Below are 24,239 nucleotides of genomic sequence, written 5' to 3'. Positions count from 1 at the left end.
ACATACACGCGCGCGCGTGCACATACTCACACAATCAGTAAGGATCATGAAGGTGTAAAAGAAATAATCGCGCTAGCGCGCTAACCATAAACGCAACATATGGCTGAACGATACGCTACCTCGACGGGGTGCTGCCGGTTGTATCGGTGCGCAATGCGCGGGGCCCAACGGGGCCCCTCCGACTGATTCCAGGGGACCCCGATCCAACGGATGACAAATGAGTAATGATCACACGACGGCCGCGGTCCCGGGTGGCATTAGTCAAGCTTACTCTCTTACGTGGCTGTTTCTTTCTTCCCTCCCTCCTCATGACTCTCGACGCCCGTTTGTTTCCCTCTTTCTCACGCGTAGCTCATATACCCTTTCCTGCACGCACGTACGCATGCACGCACGCTCGGTATTGAATCGTCTTGCACGCATTGAAATGCTAAGCTGGATCTCGCGCGCGAAGCACCTTTTTTTAACTTGACACACGTATGTGTGCACTCGTGTATATGCGGCGGGCCCCCGCAGGGCCCGGGTGAGCGGACAGGTAGGGCGCATAGGTGTTACGGGACAACAGGTACAACATTAGTCAAGAGCCTCGTTGCCGCTCGTCCGCCTTCACCGGTCGTTAAAGTCGCGCTTGCGACCGCCGAAGCTATGCCAATCCCTCGCATTTCCGTTCATTGTCGTAAGCTTTCTTTCGCAAAGAATCTAAATTCCGGAATTTCACGATTGAATTGGCAGGAAATTTATGCAAATTAATTAAAATTATCAACTTGAGAGATACGACTATCCTAATTTTACATTTTACGCGTAATTGCGTGTGCTATTGATTGAAGTCAATATTAAAGAAACGATTGTTTCCTAAATATACATTTTTCACATCTATTTATAAGTTTCTTTTTCTTTCGAAGCTTTCCGACTGCAAACATTCGGGTAAAGTCCTAACAAGTCTTTGCTCCTCACCTGTCAGCCGCTATTATAATCGCGCCGTCAGATCTTTACGCCACGTCTCTATTCATCCTCCCACCTCAGCACTCGGTTTGGGAGACTCAACAAAAGGGTGAAAATCTCCGTGGTTCTCATACTAAATGTGCAATACAGAGATCTGTCAACCCTTAACCAAACCTTTCGCTTATGACAGATTGCGGCACGCAACGATATATCATTTCAATCGTATCGTTTATACACTTTCTCATTAACCCTAAGAACTTCAATAAAGCTAAAGTAATAGAAATCTGTGAGTACAACTTAAGAATTACTATCTAATCGAGTTACGTGTTGTGTAAGAAAAAAGTTGGCAGATTTTTCTCCAAATTTTAATTGTTATTTTCACAAGGAACTTGACTTGTATCGATACTTGATTGATGCAGGTAAAGCGTTTATAAAAAAAAGGAGAAAAAAGTACACAAGTTGGTAGAAGGATAAATGATTACTTTTTATTAAACAAGCGACTTTTCACACTTAAATCTTTATAGCACAAATGAACATTTTATCATTGATGAAAGCGGAGATCGAGCTCGTCACGAATCATCGCAATAGAGTAACTCTTTGGACCGGCGAGGGTGGAGTTTAACGGACCATTTATTTCCATTTCCTTTTAGTATCCCAAACGCGATCTTCTAATACATAATGGTTGCTCACCATTTCTACATTCTTCCAAAAATCAGACAGTCCAATCGCCACGCAAGTTTTAAATCTTTTTCTGTCATTCAACAACTGAGTACTTCAAAGTTGCAATTCCAAGTAATTATTATAAGATTTATTTTTCTTTAAGTAATAAAAGTCGCAAATAGCCTTGAAAATAAAGTATTTTTCTCGTAAATTTAACTTTGAAGAGGCGAATCCTTATGAAACTTTGTTTTTAAAATACAACTTTAATAGACACCACAGAATGTTTTGGAAACGAACATTTCAAACACAATATTAAATAATTGTTTTCTTCTTGATATCTTCTCATCTTGGACAAACCAAATGTGATTATTTTAAGCGAGAAAATAAAATGTGTTTGTCGTAACTGCATTTCTTTCTAAACTGGTATAGCTGGAAAAATATAAAATATCAAAACGATATATCTCGCGCACGATTCGCAACAATAAAAATAATTCTTATTTTAAATACTTTTTGACATTCTTTTATTATCAAAAAATATCATGTGATATAAATAGAAAAATGATATGCAATATGAAAAAGTATTGTTTTGTATTTGTATTAAAACCGATGTTAAAAGTTTAATTTTCGAAAACCAAAAAATTTTTTATCCTAAACTCATTTATTAGGTAAATATGATATTTTTCTTTGGATATGCAATAAATTTCGAAATAAACTTGTAAATTTTAAGTAATATTTTGAGGAAGTTGAAGAAAAAAAGAAACAAAAATCTTTGGACTTGTTTGATTAATAAATGTAATTTATACTTTTACTTAAATCGATAATTTTCATTAAGATTAGCTACTACTTTGATTAATCTTATTAAGACTCAATGAAGTTATTGTCCGTTTTTTTGTTATCCTTTTCCCAATTTTTTTTCTTCTCACGTCGTCGTTGGTCGTGTACGGTTGACCGCGAAACGATACGTTCGATAATAGGACAGCCGCAGTTCACACAGGCGATAATCCTAGTGGCACATGAATAATTCAGGCGTAAAGTGCAGAAGTAAATTCGCCGTCTGTCTTCGTTTCGGCATGCCGAGACAGCTCGCTTGACCGTTTGTCTCCTCATTCGGGCCTCTCGCGCGGACCGATCTCACCTTAAATACTCACGGATTCAGTTTTCCATCGTCGCCGCCGACCTGGACAGACGCATGCACTGGCCACCAATGAATTATTCATCGACTAGGTCCAGCGCGAAAATTGTCGGAGTCGTTACCCGAGCTCGACTCGGATAATCCGAAATCTCTGCATTCTCTCAGCGCTATATTCATCACTCGGTACTACAATGCATCTTCGTATACACAGAAAAACAATATCAAATTGAAACAAATATATTTTATTTAACAATCGCAGGCTCGTGTTATTAATAATATAAATATTAGTCAATGGTTTCTAATATTTTTAATTACTTTAAAAGAACTAAAAGAAAGTTAATGTTAAAAAATATACATATATACTCGCTATATGTATAGGTTGAAAGTAATCAATATCGAAATATCGAACACTTAATTCATTATTATAACTTGAAGTAACGATTTCCTATGTGGCTCTTGCATATTTAAATACGGGAGAATCGATGATGCTTAAAATTTATATGTTAATATACCTTCTCACTCGTATAAAAATAGCAATGGTGCAAAGAATGATTTTAACTAGATTCCCTTCTTAACACGACGAGAATTATTTATTTATTTTCCAACCGATGGAAGTGTCATCGCGTGCTTCGTGCGATCTCCCTGAGTATCGATGTCCCTTCACAACCTAAGTAATACATTCAGGATTTTATTAGCGAGACACTTAATTTACCTCTGAGGTGGGAAAATATTTTCAAGCAAGCTCCATCCGTCCGTCTTCATTAAGTTTCCCGCGTTGCGCGCTCTTAATCGAATCGCCGCCGTTTAATTCTTTCCCTCGGATTTGGACTTGTCGATCGCATCATGGATAAATCTAATTCGATATTGAACGCGAGTACTTTACTTCAAATTGAATGAAATTATCGAACCGTCGATAAATTAGCATCATTGATTACGTCCCGTGGTATTATTAAAGATTGCCACGTTATCCGATAGTTTTATGTCCGATTTCCGCGCTGAAAATCGAAATATCTTCACGAAGCGAATCTATTTTCAAGTATGATTGACATCGTGGTACTCCTGATGAACCTTAATATACATGGACTTGTCACGTACTACAGGAAATAGAATTTCCTGAATTAGATCCTCGATCTGTACAACGAAAGACAATTTAATGTTTTAAAGATAATTCAATCAGTAGCATCGGTCTGTAGCATCGGTCATCTATTCCAAGAATAGTATATAGTACTCGCGGATATCTCAATTTTATAGAAAATACGGCTGATTTAATTTTAAAATAGAGAGACCACTTGCTGCCGTTGTTTCGCTTTTAAAAGACAATTGGAATTGATAAATAAAATATCATTTGGAAGTAAATTACTATTTTATTGAATAGTACATCATGTTTATGTAAAAACATGAAATTTTTATTGGGCAATTAATAAGTTTTCCATGTTTTTTTAACACATAAATGTATGTAGAAAATTATTTGAAATAGTATATCTTATCGAAAACCATTTTACTTTATATCTTTTAGTGGCTAATCTATTTAACGCGTTTACACGTACGTAACCGTGAGTTAAAATTATAAGTATCGACAGTTTTTACGCATTGAAAAAACCAAGCGAATAAATTATTATAAAAATGCTATTAAAATCCGATTTTATTAGTCTAAAGGATATAATCATGTAATTATTGGCAAATCAAAGAATTTCAGAATCTGAACTGCTCTTCACTGATGAACATTGGATATGTTGTATGTAGAATATTAAAAAATATTTGGCTTATATTTTTTAGCTGCTCATCTCGAGGTTTAGGAGTTGAAACCCCCTCAAAAATAACTGATTTTTAAAAAATTTGAACATACTGTTAAACAAAGTAAAAAAAGCTATAAAATTTTTGTATGAAACATTTTTGCAAATACCTCACAGTTTGAAAGACATTCGTTAAAAACGAAAAAAATCTATTATTTTCGAGGGGGTGTTTCAATCTCTAAACCCCGAGATAAGCAGATAAGAACAACGAGTAATATTTTTTAATGTTCTGCAACATATCCAAAGCACGTACATCAAAATCGGTGAACGACAGTTCTGACCGTTTCTTTGTAAGACCATTAGTCATTTGTTAACTTAAACGAATATTCACAATTTTCTTAGTGATCACTTGAAAATCCACTTGAAGACGCACGACACCCAGACACCCAGAGGCCTTATCAATGCACGGCTTGTACGAGAGGCTACAGCTCAGCCGCAGCCTTAACCTCGCACATGCAGTCTCACAAGAAACATCACCAATCATCGTCCTCCCAATCGGTCGGCAAGCTCCAAGACGTCGATTATGGTAGAAGAAGCGTCTCCTCGCACAGCACATCGTCACCGCCGATACCATCATCGCCGTCGCCATCGTTAAATTTTAGTCTAAACCCGAGGAACGTTCTGAAGACGTCGCAGGGCACTGGTAGCACCTCCACTACGCCGATTCTCAATTCGCCTTTGAAGTTGGCCTGCATGTACTGTACTCGCGACTCGTTCAGCTGTATGCAACAATTACAGATGCACGTGCGCACGATGCACCAGGCGATCCTTAGCGGTACAGAGAGCTTGCCGCGGCCGCCGTCTCCAAACAGAACATCGAACGAACAGCAAACAACGGTGTTCTGCTCGCGCGACAAACCTCTCGATCGCCAGGATTGCTTGAAGGACTTACGCTCGGACCGAAAATACCCGCCCGAGGAGAGAGCCGACAGGCCTGCCGGCGAACGAGATCACTATGAGAACGCATTCACTTGTAATCAATGCACCATGAAATTCTCCACCCTGGCCTGCTTGCGCGAACATTCGTTGTCGACACATCGAGTGGACGATGGTTTCAGCGCGACGATGGTGATATGTCCACTTTGTGGCATTCCGTGCACTTCGACGGCAGCCTACGCCGAACACTACGTTCTCCAACATTGCGAGAATCGTCGTCCTGCACTGACGACCGGTATAGATTACAGCGAGACGAAACTGAACGGTGGCATATACAACAATACTCCAGCGAGAGACTCTAGAATATCGAGAAGCAAGGATGTCCCGGAGGCCGCTGATCTCACGAACAAACGTCCGATTCGGCCATCCGCGGACGCCGCTGGTGCTTATACCACTGACACCCTGCTCTGTGGTCAGTGCGACGCCGCGCTCAAGGATTTTGAATCTTTTCGCGAACACGTGGCCCGCCATTTGCAAGCCGACCATCGCAATCAAGAGATATCCAACAGACAACACCTATGTCCCAAATGCGAAACCGTTTTTCCCGCACGCGAGGACATGCTAGCCCACCTGACCAAGCACTATCTGGGCCAGATCAGTAAGGAATTCGCATGCGGCGCTTGCAAGAAATTCTATCCGCATCCGGATCAACTTCAGAGACACTTGCTGGATGCCCACGCTCATCATTTGTACCGTTGCGCTCTGTGCCGGGACACGTTCGACTCCAAGGTGGCGATACAGGTCCATTTCGCGGTCAAACACAGCCAGGAGTGTCGGATCTACCGATGTAATGTATGCACGTCGTCCAACAATGAGAACTCACCGCCGGGGACTAACGCGACGCCCGGTGATGGCAGAAACTTCTTCAGAAGCGAAGCCGAAATGGCAGCTCACGTGCGTAATGTACACGCGCCTCCTCCCGTCGCGCCGTCCTTGATGAACAGCAGTCCTGTCGGTGCCATAACAAGGAGTCCGGCCTCAACGCCCGGTGTCATCGCGACGCGTTGCGTCTTCTGCGGGACTTGCTGCAGTTCGGAGCTCGAGCTTCAGCTTCACTTGGCCAGCCACTCGGCCAATCTTTATAGATGTCCCATCTGCAGAGAAGGTTTTGCGGTGGAATTCCTATTGGATCGTCACGTTGCTCAGGTTCATCATCAGGCAGTGCAAGCCGACCAGACGTCATCAGTCAGAAACAGAGAAAACGGACGTGTTCATCGACCGGTTAAAAGTCAGGAAGAAGTAAGTTTTAATAAAGTTATAATAAAAGAAATAAAGCAAGATAAAGTTAATTGTTAAGTAAATGTAGAATAATTCGAAATAAATTTACACAAAATTTTTAAAGAACCAGTATTAGATTGAAACTAACATACTCTATTCAATGCAATCATTGTTTCATTGATATAAGCAACAATTTAAAATCTTTTTTAAAAAAAGTAATAAGGAAGAAAATTCTTTTCTCTCAGTTTTATTATACATACGTATATGTAGATATATTCTATATAATATAATTCAAAAATATCTTTAATATTATTCTCAAAATAACTTTTTTTCTCAAATTTTAGACGAAATCTCTGAAGAGAGGCCGTTCGCCAGCTTCAAGTAACAACAATTCCCTGAATCAGCGTGACAATAATAACAAACGTTCAAATTATGGCATGAATTCCAGTCAGCAGTGCGAACTTTGCGAACGCGGTGAATTTGCGAACGAAGCTGAGTTGCAAGCACACAAGAAATTCGCCCACACGCCTTCCAAGCTTTCCAACAAGACTGTATCTTCTTTGAGCATAACGTGCGGCTATTGCGGCGAAGTCTGCCGTTCGCGAAGCGAACTGGAATCTCATACGAGGATTCAACACGCATCCAACGAGCCGGGTGGACGTCACAAGTGCAACATCTGTGATGAAGTGTGTCCGTCGGGCGCAAGTCTGGCAGAACACAAGCTCCAAAAACATTGCAAAATTCAATTGAGCGACACGTGCGTGGTATGTCGCGGCTGTCTCACGTCAGAGAGCCAGTTCCTGGATCATGTACAAAGACACAGCCTGGAGAACGTGGATCCGCAACAACGGCTGGACAATACGCTGCCTCATCTGCCTGCGCCATGCGTCGTTTGCCGACAGACGCTGATCAGCGATCTGGAATGTCGTTTGCACGCGCGGCATCACCTACGAACATCTTCGGGATCACGTAGCGCCGGTTCCAGTCCCACCAATCCTGGTGGCAGTAAAAGCCAAAATGAAGGTTGCTGCCTGTGCCTGCGCGATTTTGCAGCCGAGGACTTTGTCAATTTACCACCCAATCCTACCAGTACAAGCGGACAGCTGCTCAGAGTTTGCAAACCATGCTACATGAGACATTCTCAGGGACTGCCTATTCTGAATTCGACAACCTATGAGCATCGGGCCAAGTACGAGACGGCTTGGCTTGCGAGCAAGGATGACCAATGTGATGAATCCAAGGACAAGTGGGAACATGAGAGAAGACTCAAGGTAGAGGATCGATCGAGGAATGAAGGAATTACGAGTAATAAACGGTGCGACGAGTGCGGTGTAAAGTTCGAAGATCCGGAAGAGGCGAAAAAACATAAGATCGCCGAGCACGAAAAGGCTGTCAGTAGTGGCTCGAATAACTATACCTGTATACAGTGTCAAGTACGGAATATCTTTCATAATTTTAATAAGAGTTGAAGTAATCTAAAATTTTATGATAGTCTAATAAAAAAATTCAATCTTTATTTTGTTAAAATAATAATGAAGAAATTAAACGTAGAAGAAATATTATTTTATTATTTATGATTAATTTTCAAATGAGAAATATGTAGGAAATTTTGAAGATTTCTATTAAAAATTTATAGGAATTTTTCTTTTTTTTTAAACAGCGCAATAAAAATTTACAATTAATTTATGAAAAAATAATAAAAATGTAGAAGACTTTAGTGATTTTTATTAACAATTTAGAATTTTTTTCTTTTTTTTTTTAAGACAATAAATTTTAAATTTACATATTTAATGAAATATAATTTTCAAAGTAAAATATTGAAATTTCTAGGTGTCGTTTCCAACTGAAGCCAAAATTCAGCAACACGTAAAAAAAGAACACTTAGAGGCATCCAAAACATCCTTGGAGGCTCTACGGTGCCACTTGTGCTTATTCGAAGCTGCTAGTCCTATGCAACTGCAAATTCATTTAATAGAGCACACTTTCGCTGGTTGTGCTGCTCTTAGCTGTTATATCTGCCAGTCGCTCTTCACAACTCCCATTGGCCTTCAGGTAATTTAATTATCTACTAATATTATGTCTCAAACGTGGACTCCCATTTATTTATTTATCCATAAACTTTGTAATTTTAACACTAAAAAGTGTTAAATATTTATTTAACACAAAATTTTAAATAACAATTGTGTTAAATTAATACTCGGAAATTTTGTAAATTTAACTCATAAATTTTAACAAGGATCAATTTTAATACAAATATAAAATATTTTACAGTGTATAATATACCGAAACAGGAGTCTGTTACTTCAATTCTTCTATTCAGACGTAAAACAATGCAATTGTTCGCAGAATCATATGCTGCAGGAGCATGGACTGGACGCGCGACCATACGATTGCTCCAAATGCACCCTCAAATTTTTCTTTAGCGCCGAATTGGATCACCACGTATTGACCTTCCACCGTCTAAGAGAAGAGGTTCACTCTACATTGGTCGAAAACGCTCACGAGACGAAAAGTCGCAAAGAGAAGCGCGACGGCGACACTATAACGGTGAAGAAAGAAGTGATGCAAAGAAGTGGCAAGGAAGAAGAGAAGGAGGAGGAACAGGAGGAAGAAGAAGTAAACGTGGACGATCAAGTAGGACACAGACAACACGAGGAAACTATACAAGAGGAACAGAAGCTGAAGATAGAAATAGACAACGAGATATCCAGCAGAACGGAATCGTGACTTTCTTCGGTCAGCATTACACTTTGTTCCATTCTAGGACTAATTGATTATTAGAAACTTGTTATCCAATTGTTAAGTGCTATCGTCAATAAGCAACTAATATTCTTTACGATGAAGTCCCTTACACTGAGAAGAAATTTGTTAAGTTGATTAAATTTTTTGACTTTATTAAGTTTCAAGATAATAATAAAATTTTGAAATTGTCAAGGATAAACAATTAAAAGGTGAGAGTGTACTTGCGGGTATTAGTGCGCTATATTCTTATACAAAAAATTACCGATTATATTCAATAATCAGCTGTTTCAGTTCCTTTTTTGGGCCGTCTTCACACTAATGCAAATTTCTAAAATCTTTATGGTAAAATAATCGAGTACTTCTCCATTATTAATCCTATCGCTGATACGTGATTGGAAGGTCAAGTGGCAATGAATAAAGAACCAAGATTCTATCATTACTCTATAAGTGAGGTGATCAAATAATTAACAATTACCACGATAAATTTCGGAAAGCGATGGCTCACCAAATGAGTTAGGTAATGTACATTCAAAATTTGTTAAGATATACATCTTTTAGTCATGTAAATGTGAAATTTCGCAATGCAAAGTACTGATTCATACAACAATGAAATGAGCCGCTGATCATAAACACGTTAAATTTCGCAGAAAAACAAGATTATACATGATGTCAATAACATTAAGAAAGAGCATAAATAAATATTGAGAACATAAAATACATGTGTGTCGTTAAATTTACGTGTCCGTTTCTAAATTATTAAGTAGAGACATATCAAGATTTCTACTGATATCCTTAAATTTTTTCGATATCTCAGATATACAAGCTAAGTATCGCGAATCATGATTTTTTGTATATTTTTTTAGGTGTTTTTTTTATTACTATTTTTTATTACTATTTTGGTGTGGTTTTCTTATGTAAACTCATGTGTTTGCGATACTAGAAATCGATCCAAGATTTCGGATAAAAAGAGAATTAAGAAATCGCATTTGAACAATACGGCCAATTAATTAATGTGATTTATCAATGAATCCTAACCAAGATTTAAGTTACTCGCTAATCGTGTTCAAAAAATAAATTTCATGGGATGTTCAGTGGTTGTTTAAGAGAATTTTTCTATATTAAACGTGATATTTTTACAATATCTCAGCGGATTTTATAGAAATGTAAAGAATATCAATGTCAACTAATATAACATATCTTTTACCACAATTTAGCGATACATAAGCTTCATAATTCACTAGTATTTTATAATATACTTTTTCATAATATTAAATAATGAAAATTTATAAAATAATTTGATATTTTTTAATCACAAACAAATATGTCACGCATTTATTATTATTTTATGATACATTTCTTGTAATATATTTTCACAACAAATTTTGAAAGCTATAATATTCTATAAAAGCTGTATTATAATATTTTATAAATACTCAATAATGCAAAATTTTTACAAAATTTTAGAAACACATTTCTGTTGTAACATTTCATATTTTGCAAAATCCTGTCAGAAATGTTGCACATGAAATGTGAAAGAAATGAATGTTGAAACCTTTTTAGAAGCTGTCTGTATACAGATTGTTGTAACAATCGATCTTATATGGGAAACCTCCCAATTGTTCTTGATTCAATATCGTAATTATTGTTACTTGCGTAAAACACCTTTTTTTGTATGCTTGCTACATTTCCTCTTAAACTGTTTCATTGGCTTTTCACTTTGCCCTCCGATATTTTTCGCTTTAACAGTTTTGCTTTCGAGATCCGTTATCGATCTTCTCGCCTTGTTGTTAACCAACAGCCTGGCGGACTTTCTGGATATTCTGCTCTTACTTTTGATTTTTCTTTGACTTTTTTTTCCTTTTTTCCTCTTCTTCTTACGGTCCATATTGGCGATTATAGCCTCGGCATCTGCGGATATTTTGATCTTTGACTGCGGGACAGCGATCGTTACCCTCGTGAAGGAATCGTAAAGGACATCCCCACAAAATTCACCGAAGCAATACTCCTCGCCGCATTCCCTGCAGGTTTTTACACTGCTTTCGATTATTCCTGCGCGATTTTTGCTTCGTCTAATAGGACTCGTTGGCGATCGACGCTCTTTCATTATAGTCTTTGCCTCTAATTTACCCATCTCCACCTTGAAAAACGAAACCAAGCAATACAGATTCAAAATATATTTAATAAACGTATTTTGGCAATTTTGCCCACACGTAAAAAAATACCTAACTTTCCTGGTCTAAAAAAAAAATTATTATTTCTAATTTTTTGTACATTTTTAATAATAGACAGTATGACGTTTTTAATGATATAACTTATTTTTTTTAAACATAATAAATAATACTTGATAAATTAAGTTTTTGGCTGGTGTGGCGTATATACCGGAGTTATCTTATTAAAAAAACTGAATTACGTAATACATAGACCTTTACCAATCTTGAAAACATTTCTTCGTCCTGGCGAAGTTTTGGTCTAATTGGAGTTAGCATCCGCCAATCGATGGCGATTTGTTGCAGTTCCTGCAGATCCAATTCTCTCATATCGGGCGGAATTGGATCCCCATAAGTCCATTCCCGGCCAATGTTTTTGAGTTCTTTCTTGGTTGATTTCCAAGAAAACTCTTTATCGCGAACCTTCGTATCTTCCCGTTTTACCTATATGTAATTTTTTTCTAATCAGATCATAACATACTAAATAATTAGAAATTAGTCAACAATCTGGCAAATTGTGTTTAATAATTAACTTTATTCACAACGTTTCGACCTCAGATTTACGTCGTTTTCAAATGATTTCAAATAATCGGTTTATATAATAATAATAATAGGACGTAATATTTTATCATGCTACAAACTTGTACGTTATTAGAATGGTCTCGAATCACCTTTTCCGGTTTAATCTTAAATTCCGGACAGTATTCCTTGAGTCGTCGGAATTCCTCGTAAGAATTGCAAGTCGTTTTACTTAAATCGGGTATCAAATTTGCATCTTTCTTGTCGTCCTTCAGTAGATCGTCTAGTTGAAAAGCCATTATTTAAATCTGTAACGCGAGAAAGAAATTTTGAGTCCGTCTCATTATTTGCTCGAAAAAGCAAACAATATTCCTCGACAAAATCCCTTTCGCACTTTACTCGATCTCACTTTCTACGCAAACAAAAAAAAACAAAATGATGGTTCTGACGGATAGGAAATCTTGCAGTTAAAAGGTTTCGGATGCAATGGGCGAGACCAGGCATCGCTCAGAGTCCCACTCGATCTGCTTCATTAGAAGTCCCTGGAAAAGAAAGATAATGTGTCTTGATGAATACCGAAACTCTTTCGAAAGTCCATTAACAATATACAATTCGATCTTGAAGAATGTCAAAATTTTACTTTGATCAATAAATTGTTGATATAAAAATAGAAATTAAATATTTAGTGAGATAATTTATAATTTGTATTACTTTGTGTGATTTTCAAAGTTTGTTAACAGGATTGAGTAGTAATTAAATTGTAATTACTGAATACGTGCATTTATTTAGAACGTTATTATGTATTGTAATATATCTTTATATTTATTCTAATTTTGCAGCTTATTTTTTAAAACAATATTACATATTTTGAAAACAGAAAGACACTATTTATCTATCTCTTCAAATAAAAAATTTATATGGTGTTAAAAAATACTTTATTTTTCGATTTATTAAAGTCCAAATCTCCTAATTTATGAATAAAATATTAAGTTTATTTACTGATCTATAATTATTTGTCATTTAGAATAATGTAATTTTAAAAAATTACAATATTCTAATTTAATATGAATGCTTTTCAAAATTAACTTAATTTAATCTTAGCATAACTGAATTAATTTTATAAGCTATTACTTGTAAATTAATTTATATATTATAGTTTAAAAAGAATATTATCTTGCCCACAACTCTGTTTTTTTAATAATTGTGCAAAGACTACACATCGTAATTAAATATTTTCTGCTTGTTACATACGCTTTTCAATGATGATAATGTCGACAAGATTTCTTGTCCGCACCAGACATTAGAGCTATCATCGTTTGCTCGTTTTGAGTGATTCGCATTTTTTGATCGTAATTTTTCAGTATGCTCCTCGACATTAATTTTTCCATCTTTGTCGATCCGTAGGGGCACAACAGAATTTAGACTATCCATTGACAGATCGGCGTCATAATTCTCAGGTTTCGCTGTACGCCTCATGGTATTTCGATTCTTCGACTTTCCGTTATTTGATTTCCGCCGGTCGGGGGACGGAGATCTGGCAAAAATTTAACATTTTGATTAATTTGCAACAATTATGCAAGGTTGAGAAGTAACGCATTACTCGTAGCATTATTGTTATCGTTTTTATTACTTTTTTACGGTAACAAGCGTTACTTTTTTCTGTATGTAACGGTAACGGTAACGTCGTTACATTTTTACTAAAAATTTAATTTAATTAGTTTTACTTTTTCGCAATTTCTTTACCTAGATCCTTCATCGCTGGACTCGATTTGTCGTCTTCTTAAACGCAGTCGTCTCTGATAATGCGGATCTTTCTCGCTTTGCGTTCGATATCGTGTACCTGGACTAAAAGTGTCTTTAATCATTATTACATTCGCGATATTTGTTGAACAAATAATTTAAATACAATTATATTTAATTTATTGTAGTATCTTTAATTACCGGTTAGCATTCCATCGCGGTCTACTATCGAGCGTAGTTCTGGGCTGCGATTTAGATCGCGGTAAAGTTTTTATAGGGATTTCTTCACCGGGACCCACATTATTCGATCTTCAAAAAATTATTGAGGTATCGTAATTTTTTTGATAAATTTTTAAAGCATTTTCTACAGATGATAACGATAACAGATTTAAGCTTTGCTTAAGTTTAGCAGATACTTGCATTCAAAATTCAAACAACAAATTTGGAAATTCTAAGAAAAATAATACTACAAATACTGTGACAATTTTAAAAAGCAAAGAGTAACTGACTATAGAAAAAAAAGAAATATTGTTTCGAGAATGTTTTTCGAAATATTAAATACTGAAATGAGATTATACAAAGATCATATAAAATTAAATGTAACTTACTTATATAAACAAATTTTATACTTTTTCATAAAAAGATATATATTCTCATTCAATAATAATTTTTGTGAGTTAAGAGGAAGGAATATTGGAAAAAATAACAATATCTTTAAATAAAAAATTAGAATCGTTTAATATTATTATCAAAACAATCATATTGTGTTCTTTAGATAACTATTATAATATTAAAATAAAAATATAATACTTTTCTTAAAATTAAACACTTACTTTCCCACGTGAAGTCATATTTTCAACATTGTTTTTTTTTTAAATGTGATACTTTAACTTCAATTTCTTCTTAGAATTATTATTTATGATAATTTTTAAGATGTTATAATTTTTTCAAAAACTACTCTGCATTTGTCGTGACTTTGTTCACATATTTGCCAAAATTAATACATTAGTCTTACCAATTGTTATTATCATTTCACTTTTTAATCTTATATTAGAAGGTGAAAACTAAATAAAACTGCGATTGAAAGCCATGTCATTATAGTGTAATCTTTTAATAGAAGCGTAAAACTTAAGTTATGTTACGAAGACGACTTGGAAACAAAAAAATGACAAAGGAGAGTAAGTGTTAAGGTAGTGCACTCGCGAATTGAAAATAATAAGAATTTCTTGAAATTGAAATTATACATTGTACTAGAAGATGTTGACATGCTCGTGCAATTACAATGAGATTGACCGTTTCAATACTGACAAAGACAGGAGTAACCAAAAGTTATCTCTTACTGGCGGAAGTAGAAGTATAAGCCACCGAGCGATAGGACTTAATTTTTGAATGATATTATCAGGAGTGTACTACCTTAAGATTGTTAAATTTTTTAAAAAAGATTATATATAAATTATATATAAAATATCATATTTTTTATAAATAACCGAGAATATACTTTATTTACATATGAAACAATGATTATTAAATAAAATATATTACTTTTTATTTAATAATTTTTTGTGTGTATGCTTTTTATTCTTAAGAAAAACGATTAAAAGCGTTTAACTTACTGAGAACTTTCCTTGCGCGGTTCGACAGACATTTTACGATAAAGCGTCTTTACGACCATCAAGCTTATCAAATTATACATATATGAAATAAAAAACGATAATTACCGGCACATACTACCGCATGCAGGGGAGGACACAGTCGTCGTTTTGGCTCTAAGAAGCCAAATGCGGGAAATGCGACATCGAGATCGCGAGTTGGGCGACTCACTTTTCAACGTTTCTTCTGTTGGCGTTTGTCGTGTCCTTCCGGTCCTTTGTAGTACCTTGGTCTCTGATCAACTGATCCTGCAGCTTCTCGCGCAGTTCCTGGACATCGGATTCCACGTCCGTCTGTGTGCCGAAATCTCGGCCAGTCGGCATTCTGTATTTGCTCGGCGTCAACAGTCTGTTCTCCACAACGGTCGACGAAGCATCCTTCGCGGACCTTCTCGGATTCCTAGGGCTTCCGTTGTTCATCACAATCGTGTTGAACCCCAGCGAGAAGTAGTCCGCGGTGTTCTCTGCGAATCGGCGCGGACTCGGTGTCATTACCAAGTTTACCAGCTGCAGATTTGTTTTACTTAGAATCTCCGAGTCCTCCAACCGGCCGCTCAACACGATTGCCACGTCTTTGCTCACGGGAACCTGAAGGGATCTCGGGTTTAGATCCTGCTGCGTAGTCTTCTCCGACTTGTCCACGTAATTCTCTGTTTGTGAACAAACTTCCCTCGAATCTTTGTTGTTCTCGTTCTTTCGATAATTTTCGGCTTCTTTGACGTTCTTTGGACTAAACTTCTCCTCGGGATAATTGATTGAGCTTGCGCTTTCCTGTAGTGCAAATTTATCTTACAAATTTTTATATAAATTTTTCAAACTTTTATATAAATTTCGGAATTTCTATAACAATTATATATTCTATAACTTTTTAGAAAAATTTTTAGATTTTTTTTTATACGAATTGAAACACTTTTTGATGAGCTGAGGAAGTCTATATTTCTTTACCGAGATTTGTTTCTGCACTTGAGAATAATTTTGTTCTTCGCATTTGTCATTTATGTTTGTGTTCGAGTTATTGGAAGACTGCGTCACCACGTCGGTGTCCCTATTAAAGTGCTCTTCTCGTTTCCATCGATTCTTTTTCTCTTCCTTCGCCAGTTGCTCCGCAGCTTGGAGTACCTCACGCATCGCTTGTGCCTTTCTTAGCTTCGCCTCCTCTTTCTCGCGTGTCATTCGCTTTTCCTTCTCGAATCTATAGTGAACGAATGAATCCAATGAATGCGATTTATAACTTTACAAGTTCTAGTTTCTGTTTTTTTTAAATATTTGATATTTGCATTACCTTTCTTTGTCTCTTTCTCTCTCTCGCCGGATTCGTTCATCCTCCAACATTTCTTCTCTCATTCGCCGCTCCTTTTCCTCTTTTCTCTGCCTATCTTTCTCTTCGAGCTGTTGCTTGATGGCATTTTGAAGCTCCAACGCCTTCTGCCGTCTCATTTCCCGCTCCTGAAGGATCTCCGCGTCCATTGGAATATTCTGACCTCGAAGATAAGATATCTTGTTGACGTCGGAGCCAGTTGAATCAGTCGTTGAACTATCCGGGCTACTGGCGCTGTCGTGATTAATTACTAAAACCTTGATAAAAAAAAATGAGCATTTTATTTTTGAAACTTGTTGTCCAATAGGCTCAATTGAAATAAATCAAATACATAATACCGTGAAAAACCAAAGGTATTTGCATGTGTATTAATTAATGTCTTCTTCGTAAAAAACGTCACATATACCAAGGTTCGAATCCCGAGACCGAAAGCATATATGTAACTTTAAAGACGTTCAACAAACTCTTAATAATCATTACTTGACTTGACTGTCCTAATCTTGACAGCCAAGAAGGCGGCGGTGGATCGCCCTTCGCTGAGTCTTGAGCCCAAACGCTACCCCATCTTGGCCTGTTGAGTTCACCCATTCTGCCTGGCGAAAGCCTTCTCGACGGTGGCAGTGAACTTTCCGGAGTAGGGCAGTAAGGATTTTGCCACGTTTTCTCCGTCATTTCCATTCTGGATGCTGCTTTGTCAGGCAAAGCTTCTTGAGTAAAAAGTAAAAAAATATGAAAACTTTATTGAAAAGAAGGAATACATTCTGAATTACTATTATGTTTGTAAAATACATTTCATAAACATTTTTATTTAAGGAGATGCTTTAGTCTTTTCTTATAATATAAGAACATGATTAAATTTTGTAAATAGCTTATGATTAATACGTAATATTAACGAGCTATTAAATCATACGTATCTCACGACCCCCATCTCTCCTCTATACATGTGTATGTATGTACACATGTAGTTTAAACAAATATATAAATATAAGTTTAAATGAATTGGAAATTATATAAAAATCACATAAAATATTATTTGAACACCCAGATCTTGCTATAACCGCCTTAGCCTATGTTTTATTTATAATTTATTAAATAAATATAAAAATATAATTTTTACTTTTTTATCCTAAATTTATTAAAATCACAGGACTTAAGCTATAAACATTTCATATCATCTGCTGATTTTTTTTATAAAAATATGTTCCTTTAACTTCAATCTCTTCTTGAAATCAGTTATTTTTTATCATTTTTAAGGCAGTTATGATTTTTTTAAAATTATCCTGCCATAACTTTGTTCACATATTTGGTAAAATTACATAGTTTTCCCAATTGCTATTGCCATTTTATCTTTTAATTATATACTAAAAGATTGAAACTAAGTAAAAATGCAGTTGAAAACCGATTCTTTACAATGTAACCCTTTAACAGAAGGATTTTTAAAAAAGGTTAATGACCTCGTGACGATGAGTGAGAAATAAAAAAGGAAGGTATGAGGAATAAGTGTTAATATTTATCTAGATATGCATCGAACGACGCTTCTTTTATTATAAAATATTTCTTTTAATTTTCTTGGTCAAGAGCATGTCACTTCTAATATTTACGTGTAATTTAGGGACTAGGGTTTAGAAGGACTCACTTTGCCGTGTTTGAGGCACATCCACGGAATCACTAGCGTAACCAGAAGTTTCCCCCTCACGCTCCTCACCCGCCGAACCGTGTTGTCGCGCCTCTTTTTGGTTGTTGCGATGCTCGTTGGATCGATAACGGCAGTGTTCCAATTTTTGCGATCTCTGTGACTGGTATCGCGATCCCTCTACGCCAAATTCATGCGGTTGTTGTTGCTGAAAGGCACGAAACGATAACAATAAGACGCCTCCGGGAAGAGAGAGACTGGCTCGCGTGATCGGGTGGCGAGAGTTCCGGTTGTTTCGTGAAGAAAGGAATTATGTTCCCTTGCGTTCTATATACATATTGACTGAATATTATTACAGTCGTACCTGCCGGAGACTGGACGCATACATAAATCATGCATGACTTAGTTTTTATTTTTCCCCTTTTACATACATAATGGAAACACGGGCGGTTGCATGGCAATACTTTTCTCTAAAACTAAATAAATATACACATATGTGCGAATAATTCATTACCTATTTATGAGGTTGAAACAAGGTTGTAGCGTTTAGATATTTCTTAGATTAATCGGATATTTATTTAAATATTTGTACACAGATTTATTTGGTCTCATATTGCTGGTTTCGTGCTAAACCGAGCACATTTGAAACGTTGTCATTTTTATTTTTTTTTTATTTTTTTATATTTTTTTTTTTTTTAATATTATATATATTATACATATTCTACAAAGAAAAACATGAGATACGTGTTTTGCGAAAAAAATTGAGATTTATTTTTTGTGAAGTAATTGTAAGTTGTAAAAATTCATGAAAAAAACATCGCTCATGCAAACATTCAAATTATTAATGTAGATAGATCTTTATATCATCGAAACCGTTACTCGTACAAAAAAAATGCAAGAGATTGATTTTGAAGATTTTTATTTGTTCTATGGATTATTTTTTATTTATTTCTAATTTTCATTAATATTTTTCATCACCAATCATACATTTTTTTTTAATAATATTCTCATATTTCTACTTCAATTTTCACGTCTCTACAAACTTTTATATCAATTCAGTACTTGTCGCATAATTTCTAGGTAGAAATATAATGTTTGATGCAAGATATGTTTAAAATTGCAACTTTGAATAACCAAGCAGTTCAATAATTATTTAAAAAAGAAAGAGACAAAAGTCGAGATATCAATAAAAATTTAGTTTCTTTCATTTTCCAGACAAATTTTTAAATATCTCAAAAGAAAGAAATCAAATTAATTTGAATTCCAGTCACAGGATAATTTAGTTCAAACGCAATTTTTTTTTTAGAGCAACGACTGTGATAAAATCTATCGTTTGTACTATAAGCAGTTCCAGTAATCGCATGGCTAACGGGGGCAAACTTAATGTCCGCTCACCACTCTTAAGTCTGAAAGCGAGATGTATAGCCTAGAGGTTGTTGAACTTCAATCGCGCGATAAGAATTGATTTGTCGGACTGCTTTACTTTTGCTTTTCCTCCGCAAAAGGACAACGTACTATCGAGGGTCACTCGCTATTTACGAAATTATGATTAGGTGCGTGTTATTAACTTGACATCGAATCTTGAATTCGAGGTTCGACAAGAATTCCAAATTGCTACACAATCAACATTGCACTTGCTCAGACGTATAATCTCCATCAATGCATCACTGCTTTAAAGAAAGTGCTTGAAAGGAAGACATGAAATACATCTTGATATAAAAATGTTATACGTGATGATTAATACAAGAACAGAATTTTCAACTTATTCTTGCCGATATTTTCAATTCTTCGATGTATAAATATAAACGTACGTGCTACTCAATTATTCGATCATCTTGTATAGCTATATGACATCGATGAAACATTGCTGCCACACGCGAATAACCTTGTGGTAAGCGATTAATTATTCAAGTAACGATGATATCCGCGATATTTCGAAGCTTCTATTTGTAATAAAACTAATACTATAACAACATAACTCAAAAAACAGTTTTTCAGTTTAAATGTTTTAAATCATTAAAATTTTATAACATTATTTTTAAATACAAGTTTAGTGTAATTATATATTTAACTAATTGTAGAGAAATAAAAATAGTATTAGCTCTTTATTGCATTGAATATTCAGAATTTTTTTTTGCAAACATCTCAAGAATTAGCAAATGTCAATTAGTGATATGTCGAATATAATTTAAAGAAATAACAGAAAATACCAGCTGACAGAAATATTGCTGTTGCTCCTTGTTGAAAATCGGAGGCAGACTGGGACTCCTGCGTCTAAGTTGCGAAGTCTCCACTTGGTCCTGAAGATTAATTAAACTACCGCCGTTAAAATCAAGGCATTTCAGATTGTTGCTGCCACTTTCAGAACTTTCCATCGCCAGATTCTTAAGACTGGTGCTTCCATAACGTCCCGTACGGGAGGATTGCATGGAAGGCCTATCCCTTATTTCCTCCAAGGATAATCTGGCTTCATTCGAGTAAGTACTGTATCAGAAATTTTTTATTTCAAACATTATGTATCACCAAGAATAGAGAACTTCAATATTTTTTGTATTAATAAAATTGATAACTTTTTACAACTATTAATTAATATATAAATATAAATTAATATATAAATAATGATTTTAAAAGCGAATGCAATAGGCTTCGTAAAATAAATCTATAAAACTTGAATTTGCTTGATTTTGCTACGAACCTTTGCGATTGTCATTGCGTAGTGTTTATGAGAATAAAACTTCAAAATAAAATGAACATAAATGTATATATTGTACTGTAATAATACTGTAATTGTAATAATACTGTACACAACGTTTTTTTATTATAATATACACATTTATGATCATCTACTTTGAAGTTACGTTCTCACTACGCACTGACAAACGCGAAGGTTCGCAAAAACAAATTTAAGCACTAATAAATAATTTTATTGTGCTACATAAAATAATTAGCATTCTATTAAAATTGTGATGGTAATAATATTTTGTAATAATTAATTTACCGGATGTGGGTGCGGTCGTAATTGCTATTTGGCTTTAGATTTCCCCAATTAACACCAAGACGAGCCATTTCTTCTATATAATCGAAAAGAGTTTCTATTAGCTATTATTTTATTTTAGCGTATAAGTATTATTTTATTTTAGTATCTTTGTCACAAATAATAATGCAATAAATTAAATTAAAATAACAAGATATTAAATTAAGTCTATGCACCTCTGTATTTGTTCATATATTTTTACTTATTTGTTGCATTACATTAAATGATAGAAAAAAATTATATTGTTATAATAAAAATATAGATAATAAAATATAACATAATATATTAAGGTCACTGTACTCTATAAGCTTTGCGATTTTTTTCAAATTTTTTGCTGAATTCAAAATTAAAAACTGATTGCCAGATTCAAGGCAGAAAGCATTAATTTAAAATATGAGATGATTTCAAATATTTACATTGATGCAGTGAAAATTTTTAGAAAATGTGCCGTTTAGGTCATATTGGGTACACACGTACTCAATATGACTTAATTATATGTTTGTTCTCTTTTCAATATCAATTGCGAAACTGAATATTCATGGCAAAAGGTTTTATAGTGTTTTTGTGTAAGATATACATGAAGGGAATATAATAATATACTACGAGTAAAGTCTGGTCAAACTATTAATTCAAAATGTTATCAGCACAACAACTCGTCCATTTAAGTGACAAACTTGAAAGAATTATTTACTCATCGCGGAACGAGAAAAGTCATTTAACAGCACGACAGCGCTCAACCACATGTCGCAAAAAGGACGAAGGATGTCATTTATTCATTGGGTTGAGAAGTTCTCCCTTATTATACCGAGCCTAGCCCCGTCGGATTATTACCTGTTCCGATTGCTCCAACATCATTTCTAATATGAATTTTAAAATATTAGAATGGGTGAGAAAAAACATTAATGACTTCGTTAGATCAAAACGTCATCTTTTTTCCGAGAGGGGATTTAAATTGTCAGTTACCTAAAAACTAAAAGATGAGATAAAGTCATCGAAAGTAATGGCAAATGTTTCGAGGATTGAAAGGTGTAGGATTTTCTTACAAATAAACGGCAAATTGGTTTTAAAAAAAAAAGATCAAATTAATATCTACTCTTGATACTATTGATATTGCAACTGAAATTCAAGGAAATTTACGTATATAGACTTCTATTTACCGATCTAGAAAATTTTACAAAATTCCATAAAGACTTCCTATTAATTACCTCCGTCAATTGTTTAAGTAATTGTTGGTTATCAGTTTACCTACCTCTTTCTCTCGCCCACTGGAGTCTCTTCTGTTCTACTAGCGATGTCCTTCCGGTCATCCTCGCACGCGATTCCCGTGGGAAGACGTAATGAACAAGCGCGGCAGTGACGACGGACGATCGAAAAAGGCGAAAGAGGAACTAAACTAAATCCCCTAAACTAAACTCATAATCATAGATATCGTCGACTGCCTACCTACTCGAGGAATCACCGACGGTCAATGGAAAATTCCATCAGCAACTGGGAACTACTCGACGGAACTCCCCGTGTCTTGCGTTCACCGAACCGTTTCTATAAATTCGCTCGTACATACTTCCGAGATCGATATTCCTAATTGTAAAATTTTTGTATGAAATCACATTGCGATCTAAAACGCTTCTCAATATCCGAAAAAGTCGAGTATCGAAACTACTAACAACAAAGAGACGCACCATGCAAAACTTGAAGTTTTAATGTCGCTTTTTATCGCACTTTTCTTCATAGAACAAATTTAATCATATCAAAATTCAACTTTTAAATCAAGACTTCATTGTTATTGACTATGACTTATTAATTAAATTTGTCGAAATGAGAATTCTGTTATTTTATTGTTGAGCGTGTAAAATTTTGTGCAATATTTGTAGTCAATATTTTAGAAAATAATTTCTTTATCCCACACCTGATGATTTTTTAACTAAAGATATATAATTCTACATCGTTTTTCAAGATCAAGATGACGTAAAATACAATCGCCGAAAATTTCAATTCTTTCTCGATACCGCGAGCGCAATAATTATTTTAGCTACTATCAAATCGGTTAGAATTAAGGACTTCGCGAACTGAAGCATTTTCCCCCCTGCTGATGAATCACGATCCATTTTTAACGACTAATCGATCTCGTTTCAACGGTTAACAGACTTCCTTCCATGAGGGAAACGTTCCATCGTCTCAGGGATTTTTACAAAGCCGGAGACTCGAAAAAATCTTCGGAGAAGTCAAAGTCACAAGAATGGTGTTTCTTGTCGATAATGAAAAAACAGAATTCCTCCGACGGTGAAATCTCGTTCTTAGAACACAGCAGTTCTTCAGACTCGCGTGGTTCCACGACCTCTCGCCGCATCAATATTTGTGCTACTGCGAAGATTGCGCGTAATAGCAACCTCTGGGTACCGAAGTAATCCGATCGACGGAGGGGGTACGAATTCGATCGCGGGTTTCCATAGGAACTGTCGCACGCGAGTCGCAGTCCCTTGCACCATGTTCTCAGGGTCGATAATATTGACCGTGTCACGATAAGGGATAATGACCTCCACTTTCGCGGTCAGAGATCACATTTTCACGCCGCACAATCGGGGGAAAAACAAATCATGTTTCGAAATTATCTAAAACCTTCAAGTCTTAACCGATTTTAATGTTTTTTTTTTTTTTTTTTAATTAGAGCTGATTTAAATATAAAGAAAAGTTGTCAGAGCCGATTTTTATATTAAATTGT

The 24,239-nt window shown here is 35.4% G+C and overlaps 3 protein-coding genes across 10 annotated transcripts in view; 1 reads left to right on the top strand and 2 right to left on the bottom strand.

The window, feature by feature from the left end:
- The window catches only part of LOC105196798 (zinc finger protein 423 homolog), a 103,731-nt gene extending 93,594 nt beyond the window's left edge, over positions 1-10,137 (top strand). Inside the window, 5 exon segments of the mRNA XM_026135574.2 lie at positions 4,867-4,903; positions 4,906-6,699; positions 7,023-8,111; positions 8,509-8,730; positions 9,025-10,137. Of these exon segments, the coding sequence (XP_025991359.2) occupies positions 4,867-4,903; positions 4,906-6,699; positions 7,023-8,111; positions 8,509-8,730; positions 9,025-9,405 (3,523 nt within the window). The 3' untranslated portion in view covers positions 9,406-10,137.
- A 370-nt stretch (positions 10,138-10,507) lies between these two features.
- LOC105196800 lies at positions 10,508-12,483 on the bottom strand. Its single transcript, XM_026135606.2, has 3 exons — positions 12,299-12,483; positions 11,850-12,071; positions 10,508-11,557 (listed from the first exon to the last, which is right to left on the bottom strand). The coding sequence occupies exons 1-3, from the start codon at positions 12,443-12,445 to the stop codon at positions 11,066-11,068; spliced, it is 861 nt and encodes a 286-aa protein (XP_025991391.2). The 5' UTR covers positions 12,446-12,483; the 3' UTR covers positions 10,508-11,065.
- LOC105196799 (trichohyalin) lies at positions 12,336-24,153 on the bottom strand. 8 transcript variants are annotated; one of them, XR_005574142.1, is made up of 13 exons: positions 22,770-24,152; positions 21,485-21,557; positions 20,697-20,970; positions 18,490-18,694; positions 17,334-17,560; positions 16,818-17,110; positions 16,481-16,727; positions 15,708-16,306; positions 14,088-14,195; positions 13,890-13,991; positions 13,398-13,680; positions 12,556-12,688; positions 12,336-12,454 (listed from the first exon to the last, which is right to left on the bottom strand). XR_005574142.1 is itself a non-coding variant. In XM_026135604.2 (13 exons), the coding sequence occupies exons 2-13, from the start codon at positions 22,825-22,827 to the stop codon at positions 12,614-12,616; spliced, it is 2,544 nt and encodes an 847-aa protein (XP_025991389.2). In that variant the 5' UTR covers position 22,828; positions 22,964-24,153; the 3' UTR covers positions 12,549-12,613. The 8 variants fall into 8 exon arrangements, 7 of the variants coding, with proteins under 7 accessions (XP_025991389.2, XP_025991390.2, XP_039301791.1 ...); XM_026135604.2 differs by lacking the exon at positions 12,336-12,454 and having other exon boundaries at positions 12,549-12,688; positions 22,770-22,828; positions 22,964-24,153; XM_026135605.2 differs by lacking the exon at positions 12,336-12,454 and having other exon boundaries at positions 12,549-12,688; positions 22,770-22,828; positions 22,968-24,153.
- Positions 24,154-24,239: the final 86 nt, after the last annotated feature.

This window comes from Solenopsis invicta, chromosome 2 (genome assembly GCF_016802725.1).
Source record: "Solenopsis invicta isolate M01_SB chromosome 2, UNIL_Sinv_3.0, whole genome shotgun sequence".
Lineage (NCBI taxonomy): Eukaryota > Metazoa > Arthropoda > Insecta > Hymenoptera > Formicidae > Solenopsis > Solenopsis invicta.
Note: the sequence above shows the minus strand (reverse complement) of the source record. Positions and strands in the feature narration are given on the sequence as shown.

Coding starts and splice junctions, on each gene's coding strand:
- LOC105196800 (XM_026135606.2), bottom strand. CDS start 12,445: ATGGCTTTTCAACTAGACGATCTACTGAAGGACGACAAGAAAGATGCA. Junction 12,072..12,298: donor TTAAGATTAAACCGGAAAAG/GTGATTCGAGAC, acceptor AATTACATATAG/GTAAAACGGGAAGATACGAA. Junction 11,558..11,849: donor AAGAAATGTTTTCAAGATTG/GTAAAGGTCTAT, acceptor TCGTTTTTCAAG/GTGGAGATGGGTAAATTAGA.
- LOC105196799 (XM_026135604.2), bottom strand. CDS start 22,827: ATGACCGGAAGGACATCGCTAGTAGAACAGAAGAGACTCCAGTGGGCG. Junction 18,695..20,696: donor AGCAATATTTCTGTCAGCTG/GTATTTTCTGTT, acceptor CGTGCCTTTCAG/CAACAACAACCGCATGAATT. Junction 16,307..16,480: donor AAGTGCAGAAACAAATCTCG/GTAAAGAAATAT, acceptor TTTGCACTACAG/GAAAGCGCAAGCTCAATCAA.